Below are 27588 nucleotides of genomic sequence, written 5' to 3'. Positions count from 1 at the left end.
ATAATTAAAATACTATAAATAAAACATTTCAATTTATTTAAATATTTCTTAAAATACTTATTTTAAATAAAATACGTATAAAAATACGAGGTATTATAGTTTTCGTAAGTATTTATTAATTCTTTTTTTGAAACACGTAAGTATTTATTATTAAAGATTTACTTCATTCTTTTTACTTCATTCTTTTTTGATAATATTAATTAACTCTTATTATGTATCACATTTTACAAAAACATGATAACTTCATTTGTAATTTTGTAAATTATATACTAATAAAAAAATTTCATCGAGTTACTCACGAGCTTATCAAGTCGAATTAGAGCTTGCTCAATTTATACTCGTTAACCTTTCAAGTCAAGCTGAATTCAAATCGATCCAACTCAAGCTGAATTTTTAACCAAGTTTCGACCAAGTCAATTTTAAATTGATCGTGACTGCTCAGCTCAATTAGACAATTAACACCCTAATATGAACAAAATTCACTAAACATAGAGATTGCCCGGCAATTCCCGGTTTAGGAAGCCAAGGTCGCGGTTTATTCACCGAGTTCTCCTTTCCCGTTTTTCCAAAAATGGCTTCTCTCACTTTTCAAACTTTTATCTCTCCTCCATTTCTGTCTTCTCCTTCCTCTTTCACGAAGCTTCGTCATCAACATCTTCTTCCTTGCTCTTCAATACGAGCATCTTCATCTTCGCAATTGTCCCCTAAAGTTGTCGTTACCAGAGAACGTGGCAAGAATGCCAAGCTCATCAATGCTTTGGTAATGTCACTTAGCTTGATTCAAATTCCATTGTTCAATTTCCCTGCATTTCGTTTTTGTAACTGAAATTAATTGAAATTGCTGAAATTCCCTTTGTTTGATTTATTGGAGTTATTTTTTATGCGTTTTGGTTTGCTGTAGTTGATTCAAATTATGGGTATTTAAGGGTTTGATTTAGAAATTTGATTAATTAGTGCCAAAATAGGAATTTAGGTTTAATGGGAATGTGGAGGTGTTGGGGTTAATTTGTTGTGAGATGGAAATTTTGAAGAATTGCAAGTATTTTGTTCAATTGGTGCGGTTTATATATGCATTGTCAGTTCAAAAGGATCATTTAATTGAACATTGTTCATTATAAGTTGTAAATGGAAACCGATTTTGAAATGAGAACAGACGATTGAATGTCAATATCGAAATGTTAATATGCAGAATGCAGTGTCTTACCAGGCCAAATGAATGGTGTATTCAGATTCCAGAATAACACATTAATCATTACAGATAATGGGATTAATGGGTTAAGTATGTTGGAAGTTGTTTAAGTTACGATATTTATTCTTTTGACTGTTGGGATTTAATGACTATTGGGAATATGGGATCCCTTGATTTTAGCTTCCTCTTATTGCTATTTTAATGGATATTATTGCTGATTAATGTTGTTGGCTAAAGACTACTTGTTACACCTTTTAATGTTGGTTAAAGCTAGCTGGGGAATTAATCGGTGGATTTTACACCACTTAGTTGATGACCGTTTCCCCCTTAATTGCTTGTCGTTTTGCTCCCTCTATTCCCTTATAAATCAACCTTAAACACTTCCATAATACATAACAAAAATCAGCCATCTTTCTTACCTTCTCTTAAAAATATCCCTTCGGTTTTTTGGGCAAGAATTCTGGTTTCTAGTCGGGTTTGTGGGTGCACACAAATTCCGACACCGTGCTTATCCTTGAGGATGTCTATTGCACCGGGGTAGCGCGGTTTCGTCTTTTAGGTCATTGCTTTCCACGAGTGGCCATTGATAATATGGTCTACACAACTTAGATAAGTATTTTTCCGTTTCATTTGCTTATTTACTAACAAAGTAGTAATATAGGGATGATCACAAGATGATAATTACTCGAAACTTTATTTGTTCTTCAATATAGAATCAAACCTTAAAATTTTTAATCCCTTTCAGAGTGAATGCTACTCCTTCCGTCTGGAATTAATTGCTCATTGGTAGTGTAATTTGGATTATTAATGTGAACACTAATCCCGGATAGAGGGAGTATTGTTGTTTTAATTATGTGGTGATGTGATGCCACATTGTTCTTTAACAACTTGACCATGATTTATAAGAGCAACTTGGTGCAAAACATAAAGCGTCATTAGCAGGAACTTACGAAATACAAATAATTTCTACTTCTAACTCATGAACTGCCGTCCTATAATTCTCCTGTGATTCATTTTCCGCATATAACTCCCTAAGATCATCATACCTTTCGTGTAAAACAAGTTTGTGATGTGTAAAACCATACGATCTCTACCTTTGAAATATCCTCAATTTCATTTTTTCTTCTCATTTGTTTCTCTTTTTTCTTTTTTTTTTTTAAATTTAATTTAATTTAATTTTTTGAAAATTTAAGTACATTAATAAGTACACTAATTCCCTTTAATTCTTAAGCTTGGAGCACACCCTTAGTAGATGTAAAAGCCCTTTTAATTTTCCTTTCATTTTGAATATACAACTTAGTTTATATGGCTATTTGACTGGAAAGAGAGATCTTGAGTAAAACCCTCTTGATTAGAACCATCCGCTTGCTTTTGCGTTTTCTTTTTTAGCAGAGGAGCCGAACAAGTCATTTGAGTTCTTAGCAATAAAGGGCCATGATTTTATGGCTGACAGTGCGAGCAGTCATAGAAGTCTTAAAACACGAAAGTTTGGCAAATGTCGGTGTCCATACAAGTTACAGTTCAAAGATGTCCAAAGCCCAATGAATCAATCATGAGCTTGTAAGTGGGCATTCTTAGTTCAAATTTTATTAGCTATACATATTTGTGTCAATAATTTGATACTCCCTCTGTCCCTTTATTAGATTCCTATTTTTAGCATTTATTACTCACATAATAGAGAGAAGTAGGAATCTAATTAAGGGGCGGAGGGAGTAGCATATGGCAATGTTGGAGTCTTTGCATTTAATTGATTTTGAGATTTATGCATTTCTTGGAAATGACATATGGTTGAGCCATACTTGAATAATCGATTATAGACATTTTGGTGTTTGCCAATTTCCCTTTTTTTTTTTTTTCATTCATATTTTAAAAGTCTGGCATAGATTAACTTCCACTGTTTGTCTTCTGGTATTGAGATTGTGAGTGTTGGCTGTAGGAAAAATATGGCATACACTGTCTGGAATTTCCTCTTATTGAACATGCACAGGGCCCTGACTTAGACAAGCTTCCCTCAACATTAATTGGTATATTACTGGCTCTTCTCTTGACAGTTTGTGGCCGTGTTTAAGTATTTTATCACATTATCTTTAACTAATTCTGTTAACTTTTATATCCTACAAATTATCATTTGCTTGAATTGAGAGCTAACAATTGATGATATTGTTGTAGGATACTCAATATATTGTCTGTCCTTGAATTCAGAGCTACCAATTTATGATATTGTTGTAGAATACTCAACATATTGTCTATAACTTAAAAAGTCAATTGTAGGAGTAGTCCTAAAATTTGAAAGCTGTTTGGTTGATTAGATTGGCTTGGGAAAGAGATTGTGTTGGAAATGAGTGGAGGTGGAATCTCATATCTTAGAATCTAGTCAGAAAACCTGTGCACCAACCATTTTCTATGTATGAATATTTATCTATTTATTCTTATAATTTAATTTCTGTTTACATGGCACCCTTAAGTAAGTGAAGACAGTCCTCAGGAACGATGTGTTAGTTAAGAGATCATTGCATGTTATTTTATTTTTATTTTTTTGGTTTTTTGTTTTGTTTTTACACATATGTAAATGGCATCATACTCCAATACTTTTGAATTAAGGAATGATTATTCTTTCAGAAATGAGCGATAAGATTCAATTGACAGTTCTGTGTTTAATAAATTTAATCTTAGGTATATATAAAATCCATAGCTTCATTTGATCGATGGTTATATGACCTTGAGATATTGGGTAACTCGACCTCTAATTCTCTTCACGAATTTCGTGTGAGCACAATATAGTTGTATCCTGCTACTTTGGCTAATCATTATCATACCCTGATCAGCACTTTATCATGCCTGCAGCTTTGTAGACTTATTGAAATGCTTATATCTAAGCGAATTTCTGTTGATCTGTTTACCAACTACTGCAGACACTAAATTTGACTGGATCATTATCACTTCTCCCGAGGCAGGATTAGTATTTCTTGATGCATGGAGGTTAGCATTACAACTTGCTGTAAGGAGTTTTTGGTTTCTGTCATGCAGTCCCTTTTATAATTGAATACTATCAGATTCTTGATGACCTACATTCTCCTAAACGGGTAAAAATGAGTTATATGGATGACATTCCACCTTTTGTGGATTTCATTTTCAGTGCCTTTTTTCCCTCCACATATAGAAACACTTCTCTTTGTTTCACCCATTCTCTTCCTTTATAACAGAATGTGGTGTAACATAATTCAATGGCCAATTAATGATTTGTTTAGAAGTTTAAATTTGAATGTGTTGCTCCCTAAGGTACACAAATTAGCTAGTAATGGCATTAAAGTGGTCCTATATTGTGTAAGTCACTTAATAAAGTCATATTTATATTATCCTTTTGTATTAGGAATATTTGTGATATAGTGCAAGGAAAAGAAAAGAAGAAAGTGTGATTGGAAGAGGGTAGGAATATAATTATATTGGATAAAATTTTCACTTTAGAGAACCATCTAACTATATTGGTTAAGGTTAATTTTACGCCTTGCTAGGCAATCTACACTGCATTGAATAGATCATTAGATTTTTTTATTTACTATTTTTTGTAATCAAGAACAAACATTGAATAGACTATTAGATTATATTATCCTTGTGGTGGCTTTACTAATTGAAAAAAAGAAAACATAGAAAATATGAGGTAATACGGTGTAAAAAATTTAAAAGCGGGTTTTATTTACTTTATTTTCAAAAATCTTGAGAACTTACCAATAACAAATTTTATTCCTTGATTGGTCTTTTTCACTCGTCAAAAATTATTGGACTAGCAATGAATAGAAGTAGTTTTTGTATAGAAATAGTTAGTTTATTTCCTTTTGGTTAGCATAGAGGCTGATATTGACCTGTCAATCGGGTCGGTTGGGTCGGGTTTGGATTGGGTCACTTCGGGTTACAGGTCATTTTGGGTCGGGTCACGGGTTGAGAAATACTCAACCCTAACCCAATGTTTTGGGTTCGGGTCAACCTAACGGATTTACAACGTTTTTTTATTTGATTTTTTTAGCTTTTTTTTGGAAGTTTTTGATATTTTCAAGCTTTCTTTGATTTTTTTTTTTTTTAATTTTCAATATATTTTTTTTAATTGAACGGATGTAGGCTGTGTAGTTGATGGTATGAAGGTGATGTGAGTTATGCGGATGTATCTGGTGTGGGTCGATAATTGATGTAGGAGGTGGTTGGTGTGACTCTGAGCAAGAGTTATATGAGAGAGAAATGAATGTCATTTGATAGATAAATGATCAAACTCAATCAATAAACTAGATATTAATTTTCAAATAAATGTAATTTTTTGAGAAAAACCCATTAAAATGGGTCGATGAGTTCGGGTTTGGCCTGCAAATTTATGGGTTAAACAGATTCGGGTTAAATCAGGTTACAGATCAAAAATATTTGTTCGAGACCCACAAATCTTGGTCGGGTTCGGGTTGGGTTTGCGGATCGGGTTGAAATTTGACAAGTCTAGGCTGATATCCTTTTACTTATGAAAGGTTCTTTTTCTTCTAGTTCTTGGGGATTTTGACTAGGCATACTACTGCTCTTAATATCTTTATTGGTTTCCATTTGCTGATACATGTTTCTATAATACATTTTTTTGGTATTTTGAATCTGTTGCATGACTGAATTATTTGGCTTTTTTTCACTGGTTTTTGGAGTATTTTTTCTTAATTGGTTGTAATTTAACTTGAGTAATTACCCTGACTATTTGTTTTGCTTTATAGCTCTAAATCCTTAATACATTTGCTTATATAGGGCTGCTGGATCACCAAATGTTAAAGTGGGAGTAGTTGGTGCTGTACAGCTACCGTGTTTGAGGATGTGGTGCAGTCGTCAAATTGCCTTGAAGTTGCATTTGCACCATCAAAAGGTGATTCTCATGCATTGATATCAAAGTAATCCATTAATCCATGAATTCTTATAACTTTATCGTATAAAATGCTTTTTGACAATGGTGGTATTTTGTACAAATAATAGCATGATGAATGGCTTATTTTATCATGACTTGTTGAATTTTATTAGATTTTGTAAGTGAAATGTTATAATTTTTTCTAGGATTCTTTGACTTTTACCACCTTTAGAAAGCTCAGTTTTGATTTTGACTACCTAAAATGATATTTAGTATAGTTTATCACTTTAAAAAATGAAAAAGGATGATTTTGCCACCACTTAATAGATTCATGGACGGAAGTCATCAAATGGTTATTATATTCAATAAAAGATTTTTTTATGGTAGTAAATAAAGAAAAAATTATTAGTTGCCACCTTAAAAAACATTCTTTTGCTTTTGCCACCACTTAATGGATTAATAGTTAGAATACACACACACGCACACACACACACACACACACACACATATATATATATATACTTCCTCTGTTTTTCATTACTTGACCTACAAGAAAAAGTTGAAAAGAAAGCTAAATACCATATTGCCCTTACCCACTACCCACCGAACCCTCCTACCCTTTCCCGTCACTGTCACCAACCTCACCACTACAAGTCAGATTTACAACCTCCACCACAAATGCATGCAGCCCCTTCACTACCACAACAACACCGGCTCTCCTCTACAACGGCGACTCCCCTCCAAACCATCTTTCATCACCAAATGCGACCACCACAAAAAATGTCTCGACAACAATTACCATCTAACAACGACGAGACAGCGAGACCAACTGTTATCTCATCAATACTACTACTCCAATATGCCATCTTAATTTTATCACCTTTTTCCATATCACTCATACCACCACCAAATTAAATAATGGAGAGGAAAGAGAAAATACCCATAATCCACCAACCACCGTCCATGGAGTAAGGGTATTTTCTCTTTCCTCTCATTCCCCAAATTGTCACAGATTTTTCATAAATTGAGAGATTAGTGGTAGAATTTGGTTATGGTGGTTTTGGATCTACAAATTGCTAGCCAAATTCGACCACCATGGTCTCGATTTTGAACTTTAAGTGCTTTTACATATTAAGGCGGTGACGACGGTGTACGGTAGACCCTTGGAGGTGACGAGAGAAGGTGTGAGGGCAGGAGTTTGGAGACCATTGATGGTGAAGAGGGAGATAAGGGTACGGTAATGATTGATGTTGTGGTGGTGTTTCAAAAATATTGTTAGGGTAGTGGAGATGGGTAGCTGTCATGGATAACTTGGAGGAGGAGGATATGGTGGTCACTAGTGAACTATGAAGAATTGGGGTTGAATGATTGAGGTGAGAGAGAAAGGGGGTACGGTAACAAAGGGTATATGGTTTTTATTATGGTGAAAATGTGAGGGTAAATAAGAAAAAGTGTAGTGTTAGATTTGCCAAAAAAGAAATAGGTCAAGTAAAAAGAAACTTCCCAAAAAGGAATAAAGGTTAAGTAATAAAGAATGGAGCAAGTATTTCTTAAGGTGGTAAAATAAAATATTTTTAAGGTAGTCAAATGGTTACCGTGCTTTTTAATGGTGGTAGGAAAAAAAAAAAAAAAAAAAAACTTTTTTCTATGTGTATTTGTCTCTCCTCTATTTTGTTACCCTTTATGTCCAGGTTGTTAATCATAGGCTTTGGTTAGTTTGATTTGATATATAACATATCAAGCATTCAAGCCGTCTTTGGTTAGTTTATTTATTTTTTCCATTTGGAAGGACATATATGAGATGCTTTTGATTTTTAAATTCTAGGAAACAATTTAGTTTGCGTGATCTAATATGCTGGAATTGTGAATAATTGGTTGCTAGTAGTGCACTATGGATGTCTAATGTATTCATATTGTCAACTGATGGCAATATTTGGGAGTTTCGATTTCAGCAACTGCTAAGGTTTTGGCATCTGAACTTCCTAGGCATGGAGATGAAAAATGCAGGGTCTTATATCCAGCATCAGTAAAAGCTAGCAGTGAAATTGGTAAGCTCAAAGCATCTTATATATATATTTTTAAATTATTAGATGTGTTTATTTAAAACATTAAATATGATTTAATGTTGTCATTTTGGCATAGCTTGCTTGGCTTCATGAAAAGGTTTGAAACAAATTATTCAGACCTTTTCTGACAATATAAATGGTTCCATAGCCTTTGTCTTTGATTTTTTTTTAAAAATGTTTCAACTTTGTGGTCCGCAACTCAAGCTATGCAGCTAAATAGAAATACTACCTCCGTTACATATTATTTGTAACGATTTGACATAAAATAGAGAGGAAAAATGTCTAATTGTTGCAAATAATATGTAATGGAGATAGTAAGATTCACTCTGTGAAATGTTATGAATTTTGTTTTTACTACCTCCGTTACAGGTTATGTGTAACGATTTGACATAAAGTAGAGAGGGAACATGTTCAATCGTTGCACATAACCTGTAACGGAGGTAGTATATGTAATGCTCTATTGGATGAATTGCATTTAAATTTCTACTTTCAAGACATTTTTATGCAATTAAGAAGTAGTAAATTCTTATTTTGATTGAAATGCTTAATTCATAAATCTTCATTATTTATGTGTTTTCCCTTTTCTTTTCCACGTTAAAATTTGACTTCTAATGAGATATTATAGCCGTGTGTTTTCTATTGCCCTCAAGATCAATCTCTTGTGTTTATCTTTTTAAATTGTTATTGTCTTGATCATATAAGATTTTTATAGAGTAGATAAATTTTGTTGTGATAGCAATACTTAACACTGAATGGAGGATTATTTCTGTACCAGATGAACTATATAGCCTAAATAATCCGTGAACCCTAAGACAAACCATGAAACCCCTCTCCTGTATTTTTCTTCCTTTTCTCAATTAAAGCATGTTTATCCTCCATTACCAATGGATCCTCTTTCATATATGTTTAGGTTTGCACAAATAAAGCACCTTTCAACATGATTTTACTCCCTCCACCTTCTCCATCAGTTTTTGAGCCCCTCTGCAAGTTGTGGCTCTCAAAAATCCCCCCATCCCATTCCATGTTCCTGGTCTTCTTCAGTCATATTGCAATAATCTTTCTGACTATGCCTAATTATTCTGCACATGTAGCAAAAGAAAGTTTTTCGACATTCATTTGCAAAATCAATCTTCGTCAACCTCCCATTCTTACACTTAATATGTTGGAATCGACACCGAGATATTAAAATTGACTTTTACCCTCTTATAATTGTCCAAACTGAAATTATTATTATATATTCTACTTCAATTTCTGTTTCACAACAATTGCTTTACGAACTGGAACAAATTAACAATTGAAAGGCAGAATTTTAATTTGCACTCAGAAGGGAGAGTGTTAACTTTACCTCAGATTGTTGTTCATTGCCTGAACTTTCATTGATAACTTATAGTTGATTGTTGAAGCACCATGGGTAGCCCTGTAAAACCTTCCCCTTATCTCGCCAGTACAAAAACTTGATTACAAACAAATTAGATCCAATCATTTGGATCACCACCCTCTTCGTGACAGCCCAAGCCTGTGTCATCGTCTCCTTGAATGCTCCGACTTTAGAGCTTTGTTTAATCACAAACCCTCCCACCGTCCATTATTCTGATACTTGATATTACTTGTTTCAGATAAGAAACTTTTATGCGTGCATGCACTTAATTGTGTGTGTGCAGTTTTCTTTTCCTCTTCTTGCTTGAGGGTTGGGCAAATAGATTTATGAAATGGATTTCATCAGAATAATTTAGCAAGTCTAGCAACAACAGAATTGAGGACCGAAGTGTGGAACTCTGTGATATTGAGTTTGAAATTGTGCATATTCGTTCTCTGCTTAGTTATGTGCAGATAGGCTATCTCTTTTGCACATGAGAACGCCATGTATGTACATTGGATCTTTGTTTAGGTACGTGATGATATTGTCCGTGCCTAAGTGATTGTGAATTGGTACATCCGACCCTGTTTACTATGAGGAGCCCTTTTGGTTGAGCATTTGTAGTATGCTGTTTTGGATGTTTTGTATAGCACTAGCTCTTCAGAAACTCTGGTTCATAGTGTCGTGTTTTAACTCTGATGCTCCTTTTTTGGGGCGAATGTATCTAATTAGTTAAAGATGAGAAGAACATAGTTTCAACTAACTTGATTTGTGTAAACACTAACTGTGGTAATAAAAATTATGCCACTGTAGGTTACACAAATTACCAAGTCTCATTTAAGTTTTTCATTATATATTATTCCCAAAGTAGACATTAATTGAATGTGTTATTTTCCAGAGGATGGCCTTTCATCTCGGGGATTTGATGTGACTAGGCTAAATACCTATACTACGGTATGCACAGTATATTTCTATTATTTCTGTATTCTCTTTTCTTCTTTCTCCAGTGACTTGTGAGCCATCTAATTAGCTGCCTATATCAGTTTTGATGGTTGGGGGTGAATGTAGCTTCACTTCTTTCAGACCCCATCATTGACCAAAGGTTGTATCGGTTACTTACTATATCTAATCCTTCATGAGCTTGACTTTTGGTCTTCTTTTTATAGGTAGCTGTTCAACATGTTGATCCTCTGCTATTAGAAAAAGCCATTGCTGCTCCTGTCATTGCAGTTGCTTCCCCTTCTGCTGTTCGGTATGGTTTCTCCTATAAGAAAAAAACTAACTGGTGGATATGCTTTAGATCTGAACCGTCCATAGATAATATGTGTTTGTATCTTTTCTGGTAGGAACATATTGACTCAATCCTCTCTTTTGCGCCAATATAAATTGCATTGCTTATATTTGATCCAAGTTGAGGCTCAAAACTTGTTAAACTTACAAGATCTATGTTTAAGCCATTAGTTCCTTCATTAGCTTTAACTTAGTATCCAAGTTTAATATTTTGCATTCTGATGTCTAAATTTGGGTTTTGTATCTTAAATTGTTGTAGAGCTTGGGTGAAGTTTATCCCTTCTGTGGGGAAGTGGAATAATGCAGTTGCTTGTATTGGCGAGACAACTGGCTTGGCTGCAAAAAATTTAGGCCTGGAAAATATCTACTATCCTCTAAACCCTGGACTTGACGGGTAATTCTTGACATTAAATGCAATATGCTATTCTGTTCTTTATGTAATTATGTCAACTATAGGCACTGTGTAATAGGTATTTTAGAGTATTTTGTTATTAATATGCTGTCTACATATCAAATCAACCTTTGGAAAACATCCCATGTTCTAATTTTGAATTCTTTTTTGTTTTTAAACGTTTTCACATCCTGAAGAATCCATTGCCTCTGCTTCTATGTTTCTAACTAGGTTCGTCTGAGGATTGGGTGAAAAATTGAACATTTGAGGAAATGAGGCTGATTCCCTTACATCCCTGTTTGCAGATAAAAATGAAACATTAGCCCTCTTCAGGAAAAAGAACTCAGAATTCATCATTCGTTTGTTTGAAAAATCAGGCTGGCCTTTGTGCCTGAAAGCAACTGTGAATGTGATTGTAATTTGAAATAAAAATGGAAACTCTTGCTAGGGGACTTTGCCTAGTAAATTATATTTCATAACCTGTGTTCAAAGTAAACACACTTGTTTGGAAAATCCAAACACTTCCATGTCTTCATCAGTTGAAAAGTATATAATATGCAGGAAATTCTACTAGAATTATGTGTACAGCATAGTTAAGGGGCACGCTGTTTTCCCTAAAAAAAAAAATAGTTAAGGGGCACGCTTCGATAAGGAATAAATGTCTATCGTAAATGTGCATTTTATAGTAGTAACCTGCATGTGGATAAAGTTTGTCTGAAAGACACCTTGTCTATAGTGTCTTAATCTTTAACTTGTCTATCTGCAGATGGGTTGATAGCATTATTGATGCCCTAAAGGCACATGATCATATCCACAAGGTTCAAATGGTGCCATTCCTACCTTCTTATTAGTTTCTGTTGTGACTCTTTGATATATGATAATGTCTGCATACTTTCAGGTAGTGCCAAGCTAAGGAGCCCTGCTATATATCACGGCCATTCTTATCTAACATCTTTCCAAGTTTCTTGCGAATTTGCTACATTAGAAGTAAAGAGCAGCCTTTACTCTGTCATACAGTCATACCTAGATGAAAGCATATCTGGTTTCACTGGTTTGCCTCTGGCTGGGAAGTCAACTGATGAAATGGACAAGGCTTCCTGATGGCTCGCCAGACTTGTTTTCTATGTTACCTAGCACAAGAGGGCGGCGTGATGTCATTCAAGTTTTAGGCTTGTGCTAAAGGGCTTCTTCTCAATCTTCACTTGTGAATGCATTCTACATACCAAAATGTACTAGTTAGTAATTATGTATAGAAGTAGAAAAGGACTCACACTGCGTGGCTCAACTTGAAATTGGTAAGTTTGTATCATAGTCATTTCCCAAACTGAAAATATTCTACAAGTTACTAGTAAATGTGATTCAAACCAAAAATTACGTAAGTGTCTTGTTTTGCGTAACAAAAATGTATTGATTAGTGGGCAATTATTTTTTCTTGTAAAAACAAGGCATTTACGTTAATCTTTTTTGCCAATTCCGAGCTCAATTTGGATCTTGAAGGACTAAAAATGGCCGCTAAAACCTAGACCGAAAATTTTTCGACACGAAAACCGATGAAAATTGAATAGAATTGCAATTTACAATTTATAACTACTTTTGGCTGCAATTTGCATTTTTTTTAAATGGCTGCAATTTACAAAATACAAATTTTAAAAAAAAATCTGCAATTTGCCAATTTTCTAAATTAATTTGTAAATTTCATACATCATTTTTTTTGTTTTTTTTTACAAAATTTGTAATTTCTATATCATAAAATTCATTTTAGTTTATGCTTTAAAACTAGATCCATTATTATAAATTTTAATCAATTATTAATATTATATTTTAATCAACTGTAGCAGGAATATTTTAATGGAATTGTTTATCTTAATTTTGAAGATTTTTTTTACTACTTCCTTGAATTCGCACAAAATATAAAATCCTAAACCTAATTGATGAGCAAACTCAGCTCATATTTTGGTTTGCCAGCATGGCAATTCTGTTATGAATTCTGTTTTGCATAAAATAGAATTCAGTAAGTAATTTGCTAAGATATTTTGTAGATTTTGTCTAGAATCTTCCTGTAATTGTAGAGCTATATATATCCAGTAATACCTCTCATTCACTAGATTATGACATAATAAAATCTTAATTCTGATTTTTCTCCATTTTTTCTCTCTTTTATTTGATTCTCATTTCTTCCAAAAGATTGATTTTGTCCAGTGCACATGGTATCAGAGACCACAATCTTCTGATTTCTTCTTTCTTTCTTGATTTACTCGATAATCGAGTAGGAATTCTTCGTGATTTCATAAAATTTTGATTTAATTTGCGATTTTTTTCAATTTTGACATGGTTGGAGAAGCGAATTCGCTCTCGAACTCGATGAATTCACACTCAATAAATTTCAATGATCCTTACTACATCTCTAATAGTGATCATCCAGGTGTGCAGATTGTGAGTCTTCCTCTTACTACTTAAAATTTCTTGAATTGGAGTAGAGTTGTAAAAATGGCTCTAATAGCTAAGATTAAGCTTGGATTTGTTGCTAGAACATTGAGCATGCCTGAACCTGATTCTTTTGATTGTCAGAAGTGGGTTAGGAATGATTACATGGTAGTGTCTTGGATTCTGAATTCGACTGCTAAGTCTCTTGCTAGTAGTTTCATGTTTGTTAATTCATCAGATGAACTACGGAAGGAAATTTTTGAACGCTTTTGTGAGAGTAATGCTCCTCATATTTTTCAGTTGAAGAGGAACATACATATCGTGTATACAACAAAATGAAGCTTCAATTGCTGAATAATATGGTCAATTGAAGCAAGTCCGGTATTAATTGCAAATTCTAAAAGGATTTTCATACTGCAGTTGGTGCTATGAATCAGTGTAGTTGTGGCATCTGAAGAAGATTATGGAGGCTAATCAGTGTAATACCCCGTACGTATTTTATTTAAAATATGTATTTTATAAGGGTATTTAAATAATTTAAATATTTTAACTATGGTGTTTTAATTATTTATACTATGTAAGTTTGGAAATATTTTTACTAAAGGAAAGTTTGTTTAATTATTTATTTTATAAAAGTTGGGGTTTTATTTTAGGAAATTATGATTTTAACAAGTTTTAGTAGGGAAGGGATTAGGAAAAACTAAAGGAGGAAAGTTTAGGGTAAAAGGGTGATAGAGAAGGGGTATAAATATTCCTCTTATGAGGCAATTCAACTTTGCCCAGAGTGGAGAAAACCCAAGGTAAACTTCTCTCCCTTTTCTCCTTATTTTTCTTCTTTCTTTTTCTTTTTCTTTCTCCTTCCCCTTCCCCTTTTGTTTTTGCACCACCACCACCACCGGTGGGCCGCCGACCACCAGCCACCCAGCCGGTAGTAGCGGCGACCACCAGTGCTGGCAACAGCCGACAGTTGCGCCGGCCTGCTGTCGACAGTCGTGAGTTTCGGAAAAAAAAAATCAAATCTTTCTTGCTCAAATTTAATCTATGCTTTAATCTAATTGTAAATTATGAGTTTTGGGATTTAAATTTGATGTTTGATTATTATAATTATGTTAATTAATTTTTAGATTTGGTTTTTAATTAAAAAACCCCAGTTTTTGAAACCCTAGGTTCTTGATTTATGAGTTATTGAAGGATTATGATGTATATTGGGGTAGACCTTTGTTTTAAGTGTTTGAAGGCTTAATTACAGCAAGTTTTAATTAAAATAAAGTGCTGAAATTTTATGTAGAACACTTATTATTATGTTTCTTGAAGAAATTTTAATTACCCATTAATTGAGTCTTAATTATGGTGTTTTAAATATAATTTCAGCTTACTTTAATTGAATTATGAGGGGTTTTAAAATAGTATATATTGCTGAAAATTTATTTAGAGTGGATTTTAATACTCTATTATGAATTTAATGTGTAGGAGACTTTGAAGTAAGCAATTTCTGCTAGTCGTGGCAATTTTAAAATCGTACTCAAGGTACGTTCGCGTACTTAGCATATTTTTGGTGATGTAGTATCATGCTAGGCTTGATTTGATTAATCCTAAATATAAATAGTATCATGCTAAGATTTATGATTGGAAATTGTGGATTATTGATATTGGTGATTAAATTAGAAAGCATGATTTATTTGAGATGGCCTGGATTAATAGTTGGAAAATTAATGTTTGGCATGTTGTGTTTGAACCACACTTTTATTTATGGCATGTTAGAATGCATGATTAATTAAATTACATGCTTAGTTATGTTTGGAATATTAAAAAGGAATTTTATTATGGTTCAAATAGTTTTTATTGATGCTTTAAGCATGAGGAAGGAGCTATATAAGTGTCTATGTACACAAGGAATAAATTGTATGTTGGTGCCTTTGTGCACTTAAGGTGTTTTTAACACCGAGGGATAGGATTTTTGGCGCTTTATGCGTTTAAGGTGTCTTTGACACTAAGGTAGAATTAAAAATGGTTCAACATTAAATAATATGTGGTCACTAATTATTCAAGAATTAAATTGGTATGTTTGGTTGATTGAATAATTATTGTTGATTGATTTATTATGCTTTGAGAGTCATCACCAAGTCCAATAACATGTAAATAACGTAAAGTGAAAGAGATTACGCACCAAAACTCTTGGAACGTATATACCTTGAGTATGAACAATGGGGGGAGTTATGGGGTTTTATATTTAACCATAACTTCTAATGGAGTACAGGACGCTGTACATTCCTTTTTATTTATTATTATGCGCAGGAATTCCGCCACCTTTGAGTGGTTTTGTCGCTAGCATGGTTAGCTCACGTGTCAGTTAACCTGAATTTATTTGGGGGAGGTATAGTTGGAAACCCGTTCGATGCGTAATCAACGCTAAATGAATTATTTAGTGTCTAGTTAAAGTGTTTTGTTGATTGTTGTGTGTGCTTGTAAACAGGTGCATCGAGGTAAGTGTGTGTTGATAGGTGAAAGCATGTTAGTGTGTTTAATTACGCTTACGTACTCACCTTTGCTGATTGTGTGTGTTTGTGTGTTTGGCCATGTCTTTATCTTGGCCCTATGATGACCCATTTTTAATGGAGAGCAGTGGGGACAACTAGAGATAAACTTTTTCAGGTATTGAAGCATATTCATGACGGAGCATGAGTGAAGAGTGAATCATGCTAGTTTCCAATAGTTTACGATGTGTTTTATGCTTTGTTTATTTATGATACTTTTCATGTGGACTAACGCGAAGGCTTGGTTTTGGAACGGTTTTGAATAAAGGGCCTTTAATGGTTCCAAGTTGTAGTTTGATTTTATTTGACTTTGTTTGTTTGGTTTTAAACTTTACTTTCGTTTGGTTGACTTTTGAGTTGACTTGTTTAAACGGTTTTTAATTTAAAGTTTTCCGCTGTGTATCTTTGATAGTTTCCTTAGCCGTTTTCACGGTGGCGGTAATGTCTTAGATATCCCTAAATCGTATTTTAAAAAGTAAAGTGGGTATTTAAAAGAAAGGAATTTCTAGGGTGTTACAATCAGCGTAATAAGCTGATGAAACTTCTTACTTGATTAAACAAGTCTTATGATCTAGTCATACAAACATGTTGAGGTCTGATGTTCTTTCTCCTGTTACCAAGTCTTATTACATGCTACAGCAGATTGAAACGCAGAAGAAACTAAATGATGTTGTTGATCTATTACCAGAGTTTAGTGCTCTAGTAGTGGATCTTGAGGTGCTACTTCATAGCAAAGGAGAGTTTATAAGAGGTTGAATTATGATAAGTCTTGTGATCATTGTAAGGCTAGTGGTCATACTATTCAAGAATGTTTCAAGATCATTAGTTATCTAGAGTGGTGGTCAGCTCTGAAATCAAAGACACATGTGAAGACTAATTCTGGTATTCTTGGAAAATCTCCAATGGAGTTTAATGGTGGAGCTGGTTCTTGTTTTGATGGTCTAGATCCTGCTGTGGTTTCAACTGTGTTCAACAAGTTGTCAAGATGATATAAAGTGGCAAAGAAATAGCATCTGATCTTATCACTATAGTTAATTTTGCAAGTATTACTTCTGTTCATAATGCTCAATTAATGAAGAAATCATTTAATCAGAATGCATGGATCATAGATAATGGAGCATCAGATCATATGGCATCAAACTTAGCTTAATTCACATATAGCAGCAGTATTACTTGACGGATAAATTAAACATATTAAGTATTCAAGAACAGTTCAATTAACACCAGGAATTTCTATTTCAAACGTCCTGTATACACTAGAATTTAGGCGTAACCTCCTTTCTGTAGGGAAATTGCTTGATCAAACCTATCTTTTGACTGTTTTTAGAACAATTCTTGTGTTTTTCAGGACCTTAAAACTAAACAAGATATAACTTATGGAATCAAGTCTTGTGATCTTTACAAGTTTTCAAGGTATCCCCTAAATTTTCCTTCTAAATCTAGTAGTCATTCTGATACTGTTATATATAATTCAATTACTTCAATTTTAAATAAGCCTAGTATTGATGTATTACATGCTAGGTTAGGACATTTGTCTTTAAGCAAGATGAAACATGTATCAGAATTTTTCTCAAGCAATATACTTGTGATTTTAATTGTGAAGTATGTATGTTTGCTAAGCATCATAAAATGCCTTATTCAGTGTCTGATTAATGGCTACTTCACCATTTGATCTTGTTCATATAAATATTTAGGGTCCTTATGCTCATAGTTCTTTATCTGGAGCTCATTATTTTATGACTGTATTGGATGATAATATTAGAACAACTTGGACTCATCTCATTCATAAGAGGCTCAAGTACAGAATGTTATAGCTAGTTTTCTTGCTTATGTTGAGAATCACTTCAAGGTTACTATTAAGACCATTAGATCTGATAATGGTACTGAAGTGTTGAAAGAATTATGTACCCTTTTGTTTTTGAACAAAGGCAATGTTCATCAGAGAAGTCTTCCTAGTGAACCTCAACAAAATGGGAGGGTTAAAAGAAAACATAGAAGTTTATTAGAGAGAGCTGGAGCTTGGATGTTTCATGCAGCTTTACCTATCAAATCTAGAGTGACTTTATATATATTGCCTGCAACATATTTGTTGAATAAGATTCCATCTTCTGTTTTGGGTTGGTTAAGTCCAGTTGAGAATTGTTAGGAGTCAAACTTGATTATAATAACCTCAGGGTGATTGGTTGTGTGTGTTATCTAGGTCAAAAGCTTCCGGATAAGTTTGCTCTAAGGTCAATGAGATGCATATTTTTGGGTTATCCATATGCTCAGAAAGGGTATAAGCTTTATGACTTGGATACTCACAAGATAGTTTTGAGCAGACATGTTCATTTTGTGGAAAATGTTTTTCCTTTAAAGGATTTAAATTTAGATGATGCTATTTTTCAGCATTCTATATTTTAGTTGCCTTCTCTTTCTGTTCAAAATGATGTTCTTTCTCAAAGTTCATCTTCAGAGTCATCTACTCCATCAATTCCTCATTTCTTTGTTCATTATAATTCTTCTCTTGATCTTTCTTCTTCTAATTCTATTCATAACCAAGATAATCTTTCCAATTCTCAGTTAGTTTCTATACTCTGGTTCTAAAAGAAATAGGAAAATGCCTAAGAAGTTTAATGATTATATAGTGTCTTAATTTACCCAAATCAGTCAATCATGGTAGTTATATTTCACATAGTTTTAATGTGTTTACCGAACCTTCTTTGGTATTTCTTGGAGGTGCTGATGCTTCAAGTCTCTCTAAGGTTCTGAATGTTGAGGAACCTAATTCATACAATGAAGCTACAGATAGATTAGAATGGGTTAAAGCTATGAAGGATGAAATAGATGCTCTTGAAAGGAATGGTACTTGTTAGATTACTAAGCTTCCTATAAATAAGAAGACTATAGGTTGTAAATGGATCTATAAGATCAAATTTAAACCTAATGGTGATGTTTAAAGATGCAAGACACCTTTGATGGCAAGAGGTGATAGACAGATTCAAGGCAAAGATTACAAGCATACAGTTAGATCGGTTGCCAAGTTGACAACTGTGAGGCTAGTCTTGCTATTGCTGCCGGTTTAAATTGGGATGTTCAACAACTTGATATCAATAACGCGTTTTTACATGGCTTCATAGATGAGGATATATAAATGCAACGTCCTTTGGGTTACAATAAGGTACAACCAGGTTAAGTGTGCAAGCTTAAACGTTTCCTTTATGGGCTCAAGCAGGCCTCGAGGCAATGGAATGTAAAACTTTGCAAATTTTTTGTGGATTTTGGATTTACTCAATCACACCAAGATTATTCAATTTTTTTTTCATAGCAATGGTTGCAAGTATACTGTTATAGTAGCCTATGTTGATGATCTACTAGTTGTTCGGAATGATCCTAATTTTATTTCTGGTGTGAAGCAAGCTCTTCATTATGCTTTTACAATAGAAGATCTTGGGAAAATCAAGTATTTTCTTGGGATTGAGGTGACAAGATCTAGTGCAAGAATTATGTTGAATCAAAGGAAGTATGTTTTGGATATGTTTATTGGTACCAAAATGGAGCATTGCAAAACAACACCTTTTTCTAGTAAAAAAAAGGTCTTGCTTTGGGTCAGCATAAAGGTGAATTGATGCAGGATCCTAAAGTATACAGAAGACTATTTGGAAGGCTCCTTTATGTCAATCTTACAAGACCAAATATCCTATATATTGTGTAGAAATTGTGTCAATTTTAAGTGCACCATGAGTTCCTGATCATTATCTTGCTGCCACTCATGTTTTGAGATATTTGAAAGGCACACTAAACTATGGTCTTTTCTATGCTGCAAACATTGATTTGAAGCTGTCAGCATATTGTGATGCTGATTGGGGCAATTTTTTTAGATAAAGGAAGATCTCTTACAAGATATTGTGTTTTCTTGGGAAAATCATTGATCTCATGGGAAACTAAAAAGCAGAAGGTTGTACCAAAAAAAACTACAGAAGCAGAATATCGCAACATGAGTCAAACAACAGATGAGGTCATCTGTTATTTGGGTTGTTGGACTGTTAGATGATTTATGTATACAGGCTCCTAAGCCTATCACTCTATTTTGTGATAATGTAGGAGCACAACACATTGCAGGTAATCCTTGTTTCATGGACAAACGAAGCATCTCAGGAGGAAGCACCACAAGTTAGATGTTCATTATGTTTGAGAAAACGTGCAGCTTGGGTTCATTAAGACTACTCAAGTCAAATTTACTCTTTAGTTGGCAGACATCATGTCCAAAACCTTTAGGCACTAATGAGAATCGATTCCTTTCTCAGCTGATTGGTCTTGTTTCTCAGCCTTGTGTTTAAGATTGGTCTGGGTTTTTCACCAAGTCAATCTTAAAGGGGGGTAATGAGCTAACCCAGCTCATATTTTGGATTGCAAACATGGCAATTATGTTAAGAATTTTGTTTTGCATAACGGAATTCAAGTAGTAATTTGCTAAGATATTTTGTAGATTTTGTTTAGAATCAACCTGTAATTGTAGAGTTATATTTATTAACCTTTATTTGGGCCAAGTCCATTATTCTATGCCCAGTGACCAAAAATTACAAAAATACCCCTCCATGATCCAGCCTATCATTAATGATAATAAAATCTGATTTTTGATTTTTCTCTAGATTTTCTCTCTTTTCTCTGATTCTCATTTCTTAGAGAAAACTGATTTTCTCCGGCTCATAATAATAGATTAGTAAACATGGAAAGTTTTCAACCTAATATGCATCATATCTATGTAAAATCTTAAAACTCATACAAATACCTAATGAGAAGAATGATAAAACAATTTATGTGTATATTTTATATTGAATGATATGATTAATTGGATGGGTGACAAGAATAATTGGTTGGAAGACATAGTCAATTGTCACGACAACTACAATTTTGATTTTGTAGTCGTGGGATGACATGTTTTAATATATATATATATATATATATATATATATATATATATATATATATATCTTTTGTATAAGCTTACTGTAATTTGTTGCTTAGGTGATATGTGTAAATGTTTGCAATATATATCGGCAACTATTTGAATACGATTAATTAGCCGGATGACATGGTTAATTATTGAATGATATGATCAATTATCAGAATGATATTGGCTAGCAATTGTGGGATTATATATATTTTTTGATATAATTTATCTACAACCTCTGTTTTTTATTATGTACAACAAAGAAATTTTTTTTATATCTCGTAAATAATATTCCTTTGTTGCAGATAATAAGAAACAAAGGTAGTGTTTTTTTTTTGTTAGGCAGGATGACATCATTTATTGGTTGAATGATATGATCAATTATTTGGTTGAATCCTTGGGGGGGGGGGGCGGGGGGGAAGAAGAGGTAAGGAAGTTGCATCACTAAATGTCTCTGGTTGAGTTCGGTTGAATCCTTGGGGGGGGGGGAAGAAGAGGTAAGGAAGTTGCATCACTAAATGTCTCTGGTTGAGTTCGGTCTCACAATCTTATGATTGTAGGTTGCAAACCTTCATATTAGACCAAGTCTTATTTGGTTAATTAAATATAATCTAAATAGAATCTTGCTAACAAGCGCCCCACAGCGTTGGATAAGGGATTAATATGTTATTTAAAATAGTATTAAGTTCGGAATGCATGATAAAATCAAGCGTCGACCGGTGTAATTAATGTTAATTTTACTATAATATTTTTACATTTAATTATCATATCTAATGTCACGGGGGTGCTCGTTAGCTTTTACCATCTTAATAAATCAAATACGACTATAACTAAGGGCTTGTTCTCATAGACTGAACTCAGCTGAACTGAAATGAACTGAACTGAATATTTTATAAGAGATGAAAATTAGGAGCTGAGTTGAACTAAACTGAACTGAAATGAAATGAAAATAAACGTATTAGAACATACCCTAATTTGACTCATATCTATCTTAATTAGTTTTTGAAATAAAATTAGAAACTCTGATTACTTTCTTTTCTAATAATAGTGTACTCCATTCTATGTATAGCATTAAAGTACAAGCCCATGCAAAATCAATCTTATAACAGTCAAGATATAAAGCAATTGGGAAGAAATGGCTAATTATTAGCTCAAAGTTAATTCATTAAATATGTGTTCAATCAAGTAAAGTACTATCCATTTCCAAAAAGATAGCTAAAGCTTGTCACATTGGACGATTACCCTGCAAAGTTGCCAATAATTTGGGAAAAAGAAAAAGTTTGATTAGCATAGCTATTCTACTTTGATAACACTGGCCCATTAAAATTTGGTGTCAATCAATATCATTGACGCCAAAAGTCCAAGACCTTATACTTTCCACATTCATAGATGAACTTAACGATTGAACATTATTGTTACTTACTGTCATAAAAATCTTGATATAACGTATTGATGTAATACTTCCTCCATTATTTTATCCTAATATGCATAGGAAACATGATAATTAAGCTGTTTATTTGATAAAAAATGAAAAAAATAATAATAAAAGAGACTCATGTGAGGAAAAGATAAGAGAATGTTGCAATAATGCCAATGTATATGAAGCTTCTAAGAACAAAAATGTTGCAATATTCAAAGAGAGAAATAAGTATTATTGTACTCCGTATTATATTATTGTATAAGTGAAGGAGATATATAAAATGATGTGTATAAAAAATTTCGAATATCTTTATCATATAAGTAAAGAGGAAGCTAAGGAGAAGTATCCACCTACTTAAAATCCAATTATATTGTGCTCTTATGATTTCTCAAACAATAAGTGGCGACTATAGTTCAAAATCATCCGTTCAAAACGATATGTTGTGATACTCTGTATTAATCTATTAACTATTATTAAAACAAAACGTTGCTGATATCAACCCTCAATCTATCTTACGTGTCATTTTCGATCACATTAAAATTTTTCCCTCCAATTCTATGTGTGATGTCATCAATTATTAATTTTTTTTTTAATTTACAATTTTGACTTCAATGCAAAAATTGTCTATATAAATTTCAATTAAGCAAGTTTTTCTCCTAAATTATAATTTTACATACCTAAATTGTTTGATATTTGATTGTGATTTCAAATTTTTACTTTCCTTAAATGTAAATTATTTGAATATCAATTTTAAACTTTATATGCAATGTAATACAACAAAATATAATATAAATTACAAGAAAGATTTACTCCAAAGGAGCAACGCACGAGGATAACCTAGTAAGCAAATAAGCATTAGTGAAAGAAAAATGCCAAATGTTCTCAAATTGCCACAATAAAAAGCAAAACTAATTAATGCAAACCATTGTGGTTGATAATCCTATATTATTTTTACACAAAATTCACAACAATAATCAAATATATCGATCAACTAGAAGTTGAATGAACTAAATTTAAAATTCACACATAGATCAAAGTTAGTGTATAAATCAACAAGAGGAAGTGACTCCAGTAATAAAGAAAACACCCATCAAACACTACTTTGGCTTAATTTTTTTGGTGTTTAAGCAGCCTCAAAGGATGGGGTGAGAATCAATCCCACGATCTTTTGATATCGAGAGGGAAACTCATACCACTTGAGTTATCTCTCACTCTCACTTTGGCTTAATGGATAAGCCTATATCACTAAACTTAATGAGTTATGTTCAATTTTTTTGTCTTTACAATTATTTTTTATTGGAAAAAAAAAAGAACAAAAAACTAGATTAAATAATTGAAATCATGTACTACATTGCATAATTAGAATACAAAAGGGTAAGAAATTAGATGTCACTAGCAAATTGAACAATTATGTTGACCTATATGCATTCTAAAGTCTATTCACATCGGATGCATAAAGAGCTAGTAATCAGCAACTATGATGAAAAACTAGATTAGCCAATAAATCTGACCTTGACACTTCATTTTTTAAATAAGAGATCTTGACATATTTAACTGACGAACAAGAGGAAATATAAGCAATGTCACATAATATAAAGGTTTACTAAACATATTATAAGTACAACAAATTACACACTAAAAATGGTTATCAATGGAATAAAGTTGATCAACAATACCCAAAACCACAGCACAAATATGCTTAAAACCATCTTCTCTAACCTTGAGCACCGTTGGATAATCCATATCGCGGTATCTTTTGAATGCATTGTGACAAGCATTCGGGTAATCAGAGGCCGCCATAACATGCATAGAAGCATAATCATAATTTTCCATGGACAAATCTTGGAGTGTAGACTTGAGAGAATCATTAGCATAAGTATACTTAGAAGCACATAATTTGTATACATTCTTCATATTAGTATCACTTGTACCACTACTTTTAGGCACTTGTGAATGCTGTGATGATAAATAAGCATAAGTATCCGATGCATTGGCAATTCCAATATTTACCATAATAGTTGCTAGCCCTTTGAGATCCGAATTCGAGCTCGAAGGGTTTGATTTCAAGGAAGAGATGCATAGATCAATGTATTGAGTGTTCTTACATGTTTTTTGGATAAAATCTTCATCTCCTTGAACTACTTTTATTGTGTTATTGATGAAGAGAAAAAGAATTAAAGATAAAATCTTAGAGTATTTACCCATTTGAGGTTTGTTAATTTTGTTGTGGAATGAAAATCAAAAGGCTAGATTTATGAGTAATTTTGGCTCATACAATTGATGTTCACTAAAAAATGTTATGTAGAACTAGTATTATATATAGGTGAACTATTTTGTTTGATTATACATTATTGATAGTAAGGCTAAATTTGGAGGTAGCCCACATGACAAATATATAAGTTCACGGGTCAATATGAATTCACAAATTTTATTAATTTCAAATTTCTAGAGTTCTCCCCACCAGCTTGTATACACACTACAGGATTATAATGGATTAAAGATTTAGTGAAGTGGGTGTGGAGTTGATAAAATATGAGGAGATTTCAAAGTTTGATAAATTAAATTATTCATTTTAATCTTCTTGCTCAATGTAATGGGATAACATTAACAATCTATCTTTCAATTTAAATTAATTAATATTGTATTATATCTTAGATTTTGTATCTAATGTTAAAATTAATTCATATATTGTTATTGTTATTGTTATTAATTGTTACTTGTATTTTCTTAAAAAAAATTAAAATTTGATTTTCTTTATATCCAAGAACTCATATGATGTGCTAACTCTACTCAATCACATATTGAATGTACATCACTTGACCAAGCACAAGAGCACATTGGAGTGTTTATATACCCAAAAAATGTGAGGAAAAGTAAATATTTCCACTCCAATCAAAAGTAAGCTTTGTAGTACTCCCCCCCCCCCATTTTTTTTATTTGCATCACTTGGTGATGTGTGAAGTTTTAGGAGAGTAATCTAATATTGTAAGTGGGTGAATAATTTATTATAGTAAAAGTTAGATGGGACCATGAAAGAGAAAAAATGTGAGGAAAAGTAAATATTTTTATTATATAAGTGGGGGACCATAAAAGAGAAAGAATGTGAGGAAAAGTAAATATTTTTATTATAGAAGTGGGGAGCATAGAAGAGAGAGAAATGATAAAATAATTTAAGTAGGGTTTAAAATAAGAAAGAGAAATGATAAAATATAGTATAAAATTACCAAATAAGGAAGTGATGCATTTTTTTTTAAAAAAAACACCCATAAAAAGAAAGTGATGCATTTAAAAACAAAAACGGGGGGAGTATTTAAAAACAAGGACAAGGGAGTCTTTCCTATCATCAATGTCACTTTGGTAACTACCCAAAGTTGATTTTATAAGGCCTATAAATATCCCATGTGATCATGAAATCAAAGAACAAATTAATTAAAAACCATAAACCCTATTCTCCATCTCTCTCACTCCCTCGATTTGTGTGCACCATTGAAATCCATCCATCTCCGACTAGTAGTCGCCAACTAGCAGCTACGACCCTCCTTTTCCTCCTCTTTCAGTTTTGGTTCGTTTGGTCTTATTTTAATTATTTTTTGTAAAAAAAAAAAAAAAACTCTCTCTCTCTCTGATTCAATTTATTACTGTGTATCATATTTTAAATATGTTTTTATTAATAATTTAAAGAATTTTTATAGAAGATTTTTTTTAGGAAAATTGGACGGTGCCTTATATTATTAATTTATCCATCAAAATATATGGGGAAACCTCACAAGGAAAGGAATATAGTTCTCCCATATCTATTCTACACCAAAAGGCACAATGCGGGCTAAATTATGGGCAACAGTATTGCCCTCCCGCTTTACATGACACCAAGAGATAGAATCGAAGCTAGAGCTAGTACATAAAATATCCTCAAGCAATAAATCGAGATAAGTGAAGTAAATAGAGCCCTTGCAAATCCTGTTGATAAGAACTTGGCAATCTGATTCAAGAATGACGTGGGAAAGGTTATACCGTTTAGCTAACCTCAATGCCATGATAGTGGCCTTACATTCAGCAATGGCAGGGGGCCAGAAGGCACGAAAACTCCTTGTGGCAGCAAAGATTACATCCCCCTGCCAGTCTCTAGCCACCACACCCAGTCCTACCCAGCCATCATCTCGAATTGAAGCATCACAATTGAGCTTTATGACCCCTGATGGTGGAGCAATCCACGTCTTGGAGCTGCTGGCCTTCTTTCTCCCACCAATACTGCCATAAATCTTTGTAGTGTAGGCTGTACAATCGTCTGCCAACCTCTTCACTCGGTCAATTAGTGCAGGATGGAATGAATCAGTCCCTTTGAAGACCTTATCATTCCTCCTATTCCACAGACACCACATCAAAATTGCACTTCTACACCTCAATTACGACTTGTGTTTGCCCCAAGACTCAAAGCAGTCAATGAAATTCATATCTTGCGGCCATAATCTAAGCTCTGAGCACCCACACTCTTCCCATAAATCCTTCACTGTATAGCAATAAAAATAAAAATAAAGCATGGCGCATTGTCTCTGAAACCCCCACACACCAAGGGCAGTCCTGTGTTTCAGTCATATGTCGATACTTTAGATAAGCTCTAATTGGAAGCGTACCTGTGCACATTCTCTAGAGAAAATGACGGATTTTGGGTGTAACTTCGAGCTTCCAGATTTCAAACCGAGACTTGTGAAAGTCGTCGAGGTTGCATGATATGCCTAACATATATGCGGTCTTCACTGAGTATCACCCGTCCATTGAAAATGCCCAACTCGCTATATCTGGAACACTTCTCGAACTTAGTGGCAAAGCAAGAATGCAGCGACTATCTTCATCATTGAAAGAGTTCAAGACTCGATCTTCATCCCATCCTCTTGTCTCGTGCTTGATCAAGTCACTTACTCTCTGCAGCTCGTCACAAGGAGGAGAAGAAATAAATCTACTTTCTTCACCAATAATCCAGGGATCCTGCCAGATATTCACTGAAGTGCCATCCTCGATTCTCCGTAAAAGCCCTTCCTTGATCAAAGCCTTGGATGACCATATACTACACCATGAGAAACAACTTGACCACCCGTGAGTCTAGAAAGGTCTTGCCAGCGTAGTAT

The 27588-nt window shown here is 33.4% G+C and overlaps 2 protein-coding genes across 2 annotated transcripts; one reads left to right on the top strand and one right to left on the bottom strand.

Annotated features, from left to right (window-relative positions):
* The first annotated feature begins 482 nt into the window (after positions 1-482).
* On the top strand, positions 483-12625 carry LOC110690110 (uroporphyrinogen-III synthase, chloroplastic-like). The gene is given in 11 exon segments (XM_021866936.1): positions 483-760; positions 3126-3213; positions 4102-4168; positions 5957-5997; positions 6000-6071; positions 8003-8098; positions 10372-10427; positions 10640-10725; positions 11023-11157; positions 11921-11972; positions 12053-12625. Coding segments are annotated over 11 exon segments (897 nt in total). The 5' UTR covers positions 483-571; the 3' UTR covers positions 12068-12625.
* An 11412-nt stretch (positions 12626-24037) lies between these two features.
* Positions 24038-24781, bottom strand: LOC110690184 (cell wall / vacuolar inhibitor of fructosidase 2-like). Its single transcript, XM_021867018.1, has one exon. It carries the CDS (start codon positions 24668-24670, stop codon positions 24101-24103), a length of 570 nt encoding a protein of 189 aa, XP_021722710.1. The 5' UTR covers positions 24671-24781; the 3' UTR covers positions 24038-24100.
* Between the last annotated feature and the right edge of the window lie 2807 nt (positions 24782-27588).

The sequence above is a fragment of the Chenopodium quinoa genome, unplaced genomic scaffold (assembly GCF_001683475.1).
Source record: "Chenopodium quinoa cultivar QQ74 unplaced genomic scaffold, ASM168347v1, whole genome shotgun sequence".
NCBI classification, from domain to species: Eukaryota; Viridiplantae; Streptophyta; class Magnoliopsida; order Caryophyllales; family Amaranthaceae; genus Chenopodium; species Chenopodium quinoa.
This window is presented reverse-complemented; position numbering and strand designations above follow the sequence as displayed.

Excerpts from the sequence above, each read along its gene's own strand:
- LOC110690184 (XM_021867018.1), bottom strand. The coding sequence starts at position 24,670 with ATGGGTAAATACTCTAAGATTTTATCTTTAATTCTTTTTCTCTTCATC.